Consider the following 9,228-nt stretch of genomic DNA (forward strand, 5'->3'; position numbering starts at 1 on the left):
GTTAGGTTTTTCATTATATTTCTGCTTTAGAAAGAGATTATAGAGTAGAACTAATTCAGATTTAGAATGGGTCTTAATTTTGAGAATTATTCTCTCTGTTTCCCTCTCTCTCTGTCTCTCTTTCTCTCTTTTTTTCTCTTTCTCCAGTTGGAGAAACGCTTCCTGTTGCTTTGAGACATGCAATTATTTGTGTGCATTTGTTAAAATATATTATCTACTTAATTTTAAGAGATTTACATAATAATTAATTGGAGTTTCTATGATTATCACAAGTAGGACAGTTCCACCTATTGGCAGATTTATGCATTGCAGGTTGAAAATAATCCAGTGCAATTAAAATCTTTCAAATAGTTTGGCAGATAATTCATGGGATCTTTCCATAACAGAGACATAAATACTAACAATTTTCCCAGGCTCACTGAAATGTTTATCTTCCTTAAAGCAAGGCCAGAAATAATATGTGTGTATGAGAAAAGGAGGCATACACATACAATTTGTGTATGCCACATTTTAATACTTTTCTAAGTGACTGTTAGATTTGCTGAGATACATTTTATTCCTTAAAAAAATAGACCCCATAGATAACATTTGAATGCATTTATCGGACCATTTTTATAAAAATAATTTGACATCTAAAAAAAACTACATATAGATGTTATGATGCTTTTCTGCCAGAAAGCACTTAGTGCCAGAGGTGGGTTGCAAATCCCAGCGCTACCAGTTCGTTCGTGCTCGTGCTCGTGCTCATCTGCGCAGAACAATCCGGGCAGGTGGGTGGAGCCTCCTGCCACCGCCACTACTGGTTCACCTGATCCAGGCCGAACTGGGAGCAACCCACCTCTGCTTAGTGCCCATCTGAAAATCAGGGTAATGAGAATCACAGTGAAGTAATTAATTGTTTGAAGGAACATCTATTATGTGCAGAAGCACTACAGCCTACCTGGACATGCTGTATTTATAGGAATAGTAGTATATAACGTTTAGGTTATTGGGATATTTGGCTGCAGCACCCCAAACAATGTGAGTGGAGAAGGTGTTATAACATTAGGAAGAGCATTACAGAGTTAGAAACCATATGAATAGGAACATGATTTAAATTTTCTGGAGTATATCTACTTTTAAGATTGCCAAACAAGAATCTTTTGCACATTTGCTGTCTTTATTCCCCCTCTATTTTTATAATTCAAAGTTAACAATTCTTTTTGTGTTCCTGGAAAATATAAGTTTGACTACGACAAGTCCAGGTAACGGGACAAGACATACGTTAAGTGTAACCCTGGATTTGCCAGTTGCTGTTTCTCCAGAGCAATGCAGTGATTTTCAGCAAATGCTTTGTGCAGTCTGTTGATAGCTCTGAACAAAAAAATGGTGCAACTGTATTTACGTAAATGAATGAGCATCAAATCATGGGGTCACTCTCCTGGAAGTGTGATGCAGACAGTAGTATAAGCTTAAGCAACAGGGAGGGGAAATCAGAGTTCAACGATAATCCATACCTCTGATTTATTAGATCAACTAAATGAACCTTACACTGTGTTGTTGCAAAGTTCTCAGTTGGCTTCAGTTTCATGTCAACTTTTCTTTCAGGTGGCTTTCTATGCATTTGCAATAATTGGCATGGAGCTATTTGGAGGCACCATCACTCCCATGGGCAATGTCAGGTAAGATGGGAAATCAGCATGCCATTCCTGCTTGCAAGAAGGCCAGAAAATACAGTTGGCTTGTATAGCCTCAGCATGGAAATAGATCTGTAAAACTTCTAAATGTTAATAACAACAGCCCAATTGTGGTGTTTCTTGTGCAAATAAGGCTAATATATAAGATAGTTCTTGATTTAACGATGACAATTGGGTCTGGAACTTCCATTGGTAAGCAAAGTGGTTGTCCAGTGAGTCTCACCCCATTTACAACATTTTTGTCACAGTTCCCACCTTGATTGTTCAGTAAACTATATTCATTAAGTGAATCTAGCTTTCCCCCTTAATTTGGTTTGTTGAAACTAGCAGGGAAGATTGCAAATGGAGATCACATGACCCTGGAACACAGCTACTGTCATAAATAAATGCCAGTTGCCAAGCACCTAGATGTTGATCATGTGGCTATGGAGATGCTGCAATGGTTGTGGGTGTAAGGACCGGTTGTAAGTCACTCTTTCAGTGCTGTTGTAACTTTGAATGGTGGCTAAACAAATGGTTGTCCAAGAACTACCTACATAAGACTACAGAGAGAGGAGAGGATTTTTAAATTTGAATCAGCTGCAGCATCCTGAAATCAAGTGATTTGTGATCTTTTTCTGCCAATTTTTGGCCAAAAATGATTGTTGGGGAAGCTGCACCCACTTCACAACTCCATGAATAACCATTGTAAAAAATAGGGCTGTCTCAACTTACAACTGCAATGACTTACAACAGAAATTCCAGTCCCAGTAAGTTGAGGAATACCTGTATTTCTTGAATTTAAAGTTAATGCTTCTGCTCCAACATCTGGCTGACTGTTTATCTTTCTCATTATATTCTTTTAGTTCTGAAGCATCTTATTCTTTTTTTAATCCTGTCTACATTTTTAATAGATTTAAAATCTCCAGACTTAATTTTCCTCTTCATTTTAAGAAATCTAAAAGTATACTTATGGTAAAAGAATCTGCCAATTTAACATTTGATCTGTGCAGTGCCACATTGCATACAGCGATGAAATAATTTCTAGTTGTTTATTATTCCATTATAGTTTTGTAAATACAACTGTCAAGTGTGGCACTTTTGAACAACTGGAGTATTGGCCAAACAACTTTGATGATTTTGCTGTGAGTATTATTCAATATGTATTAATTAGTTGCTTTAATTACTATTTTCTTTTCTACTTATGACTATAACTTTGTTGCTTGCCTCTTTACGATTTATATTGTTTTATTTAGTTTCCTAGTACAATTTATGTTGATTCTGTCACTAAGTGTTGTATCCTATGATTTATAATGAATATATTTTTATGATGCTTATGATTTATCACTTACAGCTTTTATATACAATGAAAGCTTATGCATTGAAGACAAATTCCTTTTGTGTCCAATCACACTTAGACAATAAAGAATTCTATTCTGTTCTGTTTTGTTCCGTTCCGTCCCATCCCTTCCCATCCCTATCCCTATCCCTATCCCTTATCCCTTATCCCTATCCCTATCCCTATCCCTATCCATATTCTAGTTTGTTGTCTTGATAGCTCTACATTTTCTCTTATATTTTCTGAAATTCTCATAATAGATTAATGTGCACTACAACTACTTCTCTTATCCCTAATATAGGCAGCATTAGTGACTTTGTGGGATGTGATGGTTGTGAACAACTGGCAGGTTTTCTTGGAGGCATATTCCAGATATACATCTCCGTGAGTAATGAATTAAAGCTATGCTTTTTGCAATACATTTGGTATCCTAATGCAGACATGAACTTCTCCAAGATTATCAGACAGTCTCCATTTTTTAAAAAAAAAAATCTGCACTTTATCTTGTACCATATACTCTGTTTTGCTACTTTCTTGGCCTATGCAGAAACAGCAAAACCAGGATCCCTACTACATGATAGACTCATCATTGTAGTTAGTTTTACAATGTATGGTCCTTAATACTCAGCAAACTCCATTCCCTCTTAGTCAGTGGTGTGATACGACCAGTATGCCCCGGTATGGGCATACCAGTGCCTGCTGGGAGCAGCAGGTACCTTTCCTGTACGGTGCTCCGGAGGGCCCGCCCACCCGCCCTCCTTACCTGTATTTGAGCCGATCAGGGCTTTCGCGCACGCACATGGAGCATATAGCGTCTGTGCGATGCTCCGCCGAGCAGCTGGAGTGTTGCGGGCGGTAAGTACTCATGTGCGCACTGTCCATGTGCTGCACGCATGCACATGGTGGATGCCTGGCCCTGTTGCAGCGTACTGGTTGCAACGGGATCCGGAACCCACCACTGCTCTTAGTACTGATGATGTTACCTAGTTGGGTAGTGAAATGTCTGCAAAATAACAACCACGCTCAGAAAGTCCCAAGGACCCCACAGATGAACTCTGAGCTATATATATAGCATCCTCTATTAGTTTTATGCTGTCAGACAAAGTGAAAAATAGAGTGGGAATATGTTGGTTGCCTATTCTGGAGCACTGCCAGGATAAACCATCAATCAGCAATAGTATACTAAGGGGTATAGATGATATTTTTTTTTAAAAGCGAATTATGATACATAAACTGCAAAATCTAGAAATGATAATGGTCTTAATTAGATTAGAACATATGAGCAATAGAGTACAGAGATTGTCAATCGTCCGGGTCATGGTTGTCCCAAAGGTGCTTGTTTCCAAAAAGCAACTGGACTTTCTCGTTTTTTTCTTTTAAAAACATTTTGTTTTTCATCCAAGAAACTTCTTTAGTTCTTCTTCAGAGAAGTGAAATGATTTCAAAGTTTAAAAAAACAAACAAACCAAGGAAGTCCAATTGGCTTTTGTAAAAAGCACCTTTGGGATGAGCAGTGGAGTGGATTTAGATTGTATCCTGAGGGATATTTAGGAAAAAAAATCGTCAAGAAAATTCTAGAGCCAGAAAAGGAATGCTAAAAGGCCACAAGAAACCGTATTTTTTGGAGTATAAGACGCTACGGTGTATAAGACGCACCAAGGTTTTGAAGAGGCATTTTTTTTAAAAAAAATAGGTAGGTAGATAGAGGGATAGAGAGAGAGAGAAAGAGAGAAATACAGTAGGTAGGGAGAGAGAGAGAGAGTAGTTAGGTAATTAGGTAGATAAAGGGATACGGAGAGAGAGAGAGAGAGAGAGAAATAGAGTCAGAAATACAGTAGGTAGGTAGGGATAGAGAGAGAGTGTGTAGGTAGGTAGATAGAGGGATAGAGAGAGAGAAATAGAGATAGAGAGAAATATAGTAGATAGGTAGGTGTTTCTGCTGGCACAGCACTTGATCAATGTAATTCTCATCAATCAGTTAAAGAGCTTTCCGAAAGGAAAAAAAAGTTTTTGCACTCTGCAAACCTCCCCAAAACGGCCCATTTTTCCTGAAAACGGGCCCGTTTCTTTTTTAAAAAAAGGCATGAATAACCTTGGGGGGGAGGGGGCTTGCAGAGTGCTCTTGGGGTGGGTGGGCAAAAACCGTCCCGTTTCTTATCAAAAAAAACCTGCATGCATAGCTTTATGGATGCTTATAGAGTGCTGCTGGGGGCTGGGGGAGGGGCAAAAAGGCTGGTTTTTTGCTCATTTCTGCCCCCCCCCAGCACCAAGGAGCTCTCTAAAAGCCTCCATAAGGGTATACACGGCCATTTTGGTGAAGGTGCGGGGCTTCGGGAGGCAAAAAATGCTATAATGGGTGTATAAGCACCCAGATTTTCAGCCTCTTTTGAGGAAAAAAAAGGTGCGTCTTATATTCTGAAAAATACACTAAGTGGCAGGAATAATTCATCTATGAGAATACAAGGATGTGGACCTTTTTAATTTGTAGAAGTAACTGGAAGGAATACCAGACAGGAAATGTGTGGTGTGCTACAGGTCACACAGTGCAGGGAATTCTAAGACTGCAATTGTAATAATAGGCATGACTTGATTTTATCCTTTTTTTTTTCTTTTACAGCTGGTCAAAATTGTACTTTGTCACCTGGTGGCTGACTTCCTCTGTCATCTGGGTCAATCTTTTTATAGCCTTGCTTTTAGAGGTAAGGCTTGACTAGTCATCCAAAGCGATAGGCCTGAAGACCACATGAGCATTTACGGGTGGTTTCACTTGGAGTAGCAAATTGCATTTATGGGTGGTTTCACTTGGACTGGCAAATCTCCTGATGTCACAGTAGGATGGACAGCATATACTAAGTTATCTGGAAAAAAATATATTTTTAAATCGGGTTACTAGAGTTGAAAGTCAGTGACTTTCCATGGAAGCCCCTTACACACCCACACACACACCCCTTTAATATTGGTCTCAAGCTTTACATATTATTATTGATGACACTTATCTTGAGCACCTTATGTTAAGCAGAGGTGGTATTTTGCCGGTTCGTTCTGGTTCAGGCAAACTGGTAGTGGCGGTGGCGGAGCACTTGCCCAGACATCATCATGGATGCTGTGCACATGCGCAGAAGATTCTGCACATGCACAGAAGAACTGTGTGCAAGCGCTCCCGGTTCCAAACTGGTAGCAAAGATTGGAGCATTTCATGCCTATTTGTAAGGTATTTACTTTCAAACTGGTAGCAAAGATTGGAGCATTTCATGCCTGTTTGTAAGGTATTTACTTTGAATTGTTAATAAAGAAAGGAAGTATGCCGTCCGTAGAAATTGGTGCAGCAGCTTCCCTTAAATCTTCTAGAACTGAATTGTCCCTCTTTCAAGCCCCAAATTTCAACAGTTATAATTTTGTTGCTGTGACTTCCACAAATAGCTATCTCTGATTATATGCTAATCACATGAATTGGCTACGTGCCTTGAGTTTTTAAAAATATATATATATTGCAAATGAATTGAGTAGGAGGCTTCTCTCTTATGAAATGGTGTTGGTTTCCTCTTCTTCAATTGCAGAATTTTATTCATAAATGGGATCGTCGCTGCCATAGGCCATCTCTCTCAGAAGTCGAATATCAAATGACGGTGGAACTCCTCTTCAGGTACAAGCGCAGCAATGTAGCCGCTTTATATTTTTAATTGAGAAAAGAAACTTACTGAGGACTAGAGTGGGACAAATGTGCATTTTTTTTTTTTTTTTACTGCCAAGGCTAAAGGAGAAGGAAGCACTCAAAGGAGAAACAGCAGCAAGGGATCCATATAGAGAGTGCCAGAATTTAGAGCATGTTGCCCTATTTTTGTTATATTATTAAGAGGTAGTCCTCAACAATTGAGCCCAAAATTTCTGTTGCTAAGTGAGACATTTGTTAAGCACTTTTTGCCCAATTTTACGACCTTTCTCGCCACACTTGTTAAATTAATCATTGCAGTTAAGTGAGTGCAGTGGTGGGTTCCGAAGCCCATTGCAACCAGTACGGTGCAACGGGGCCCAGCGTCCACCACATGAACACGCGTAGCACGCGTGCACACGTCCTTACCTCGTGCGACACCTCCGCAATGCTCCAGCTGCTCGGCGGAGCGTCGTGCAGGAGCCGTATGCTCCATGCACGTGCGCGGAAGCACCAAAGAGATTAAATACAGGTAAGGAGGGCAGGCGGGCTCTCCGGAGCACCGTACTGGAATGGTACCTGGTGCTCCCGGCAGGCACCGGTATGCCCATACTGGGGGAGCATACCACCTGCAACCCACCACCAAGTTAGTCACTTGGTTGTTAAGTGAATCTGGCTTCCCCATTGATTTTAGAAGGTCACAAAAGGGGATGGAGTGACCATGAGGATGCTGCAACAGTCGTAAATGTGAAAGAAGCCCTAAATCACTTTTTTCACTGCTGTTGTAACTTCGAATGGTCACTAAATGAACTGCTGTAAATCGGGGACTACCTTTATATGATAATCTACCGCAAGGGTTTCCAACCTTGGCAAATTTAAGACTTTTGGACTTCAACTCCCAGAATTCCTCAGCCAGTGAAGCTTGGCAGTTGAAGTCCACAAGACTTAAAGTTGCCAAGGTTGGAGACCCCTGCTCTAGCGAAGTTGCTAGGTAATCTATTTTAAAATAAAGCAAAAATATAATTTTGCATATGAAGTTATCTATTGGGAATTGAGTCATGAATGATGGACTACAGAGGCTTTTAATGTTGAAAGTTAGTGTTGAAGGCCTAGGGAAGTTATTTCTGGTGTGTAAAAATATGTACAATGTCTGTCCTAAGACACTGGCTCTGCTATTTTTTCAGTGATTCTGGCTTGTTCTTACAGGGATGTTTTAGAAGAACCAACGGAGGAAGAATTGATTGCAAGACTTCACCAGCATCCACATATGCATCTATATAGATGACATCTAGCTGGAAATGGCCATCCAGCCTCATCATCCCTGCATGCAGGTTTTAGAGCTAAAGAGAACTCTTAATTTCTTTCTAGAAAGTGCGCTAAAATCTTGATTTTAATTTTGACCGTTGCCTACAATAGACGGTCTTTAAAGGACACTTGGGTTCACTTTAAACATATTTTTAAAATCCTAATTTGACTTCCTTTTAAGTTGATTTATGGAATAAAGAATTAGGGGGTATTAAATGCTTTTAAGAAAGAGAAATGGATCAGTGATACTGCACTTTATAGTAAATGTGGTGGAAGATAAATAATCAAATCCACTGGTCCGGTGTAGCGCTACAGATAATACAAAATGCAAACCTTCTACAGAGGCAAACTTCCTTTTTTAGTATTTGTTGTGTGACGCACCAGGGCAGTGCCTTATTGTTTGCAAAAGTGTTTTAGTAAATGTCTAAATGTTTCAAATACAGGATAAAAGTTTAAAACCTAAAGTTAGGGATTCATATAAAAAGTTGTTATGTGTTCCACTGTGGCAAGCTATTTTAGAAAGAAGAAGGATACAATTCTAGTTTTAATATCTGCCCAAATCTTCATAGCAACTTCATGTGAATATCACTTCAGCCCTTGGTTGACTGCAGGGTGGATTTGATTTAAATCAAGTCTATTTCAATCATGATTTCAATCACTAATAAAAAGGCTTGATTTAAATCAACATGATTTAAATCATAATATTTAAAGAGCAACTGTCACCTCTGTCCCATAGCAGCTCCTCCTCAGACGTGCTGTTGATTCACTGACAGTCCCAATATTGCAGAATTTACAGCCTCATGCTACATAACTAAGCTCCATTTCATGCTGAATAAGCTAAATTATTAATGTATCTTAAATAGGAAACTATAGATTTTTATTCCAAAAGCATTTTATTAAAACAAATTTGATAAAAATTAAAAAAAATGTGATTTTTAAAATATTTTTTTTAAAAAAAACCATTGATTTTTATCCACCCTGGTTGACTGTATGTTACATTAATGATGTGCCAAGCAGCCTTTGGGGACTTGAATTCATGACATTAAGGTGCTTAATGTTTTGTCTCCCTGCTCCCCTTATCAGGATCAGCTCTTGTAATTTTGAGACCAGGGGTGTCAAACTCATGTCATCACGGCAGCGTCATGTGACGTATCAGGACTTTCCCCCACTTTGCTAAACCGGGTGTGGGCGTGGCCATGATGCATCTGGCCTGCAGGCCACGAGTTTGACATCTCTGATCTAGACTAAAACCATTGTGGGAAGAGAACCGGTTACAATCC

At 39.3% G+C, this 9,228-nt stretch overlaps 1 protein-coding gene across 2 annotated transcripts in view; it reads left to right on the top strand.

The window, feature by feature from the left end:
* The window catches only part of TPCN2 (two pore segment channel 2), a 39,878-nt gene extending 31,248 nt beyond the window's left edge, over positions 1–8,630 (top strand). For both annotated transcript variants that reach the window (XM_032226599.1, XM_032226608.1), the window contains 6 exons: positions 1,588–1,661; positions 2,725–2,800; positions 3,296–3,378; positions 5,612–5,693; positions 6,552–6,637; positions 7,850–8,630. In XM_032226599.1, the coding sequence (XP_032082490.1) occupies positions 1,588–1,661; positions 2,725–2,800; positions 3,296–3,378; positions 5,612–5,693; positions 6,552–6,637; positions 7,850–7,928 (480 nt within the window). In that variant the 3' untranslated portion in view covers positions 7,929–8,630. The remainder of the gene's footprint in view (positions 1–1,587; positions 1,662–2,724; positions 2,801–3,295; positions 3,379–5,611; positions 5,694–6,551; positions 6,638–7,849) is intronic.
* Positions 8,631–9,228: the final 598 nt, after the last annotated feature.

The sequence above is a fragment of the Thamnophis elegans genome, chromosome 1 (assembly GCF_009769535.1).
Source record: "Thamnophis elegans isolate rThaEle1 chromosome 1, rThaEle1.pri, whole genome shotgun sequence".
Classification (NCBI taxonomy): domain Eukaryota; kingdom Metazoa; phylum Chordata; class Lepidosauria; order Squamata; family Colubridae; genus Thamnophis; species Thamnophis elegans.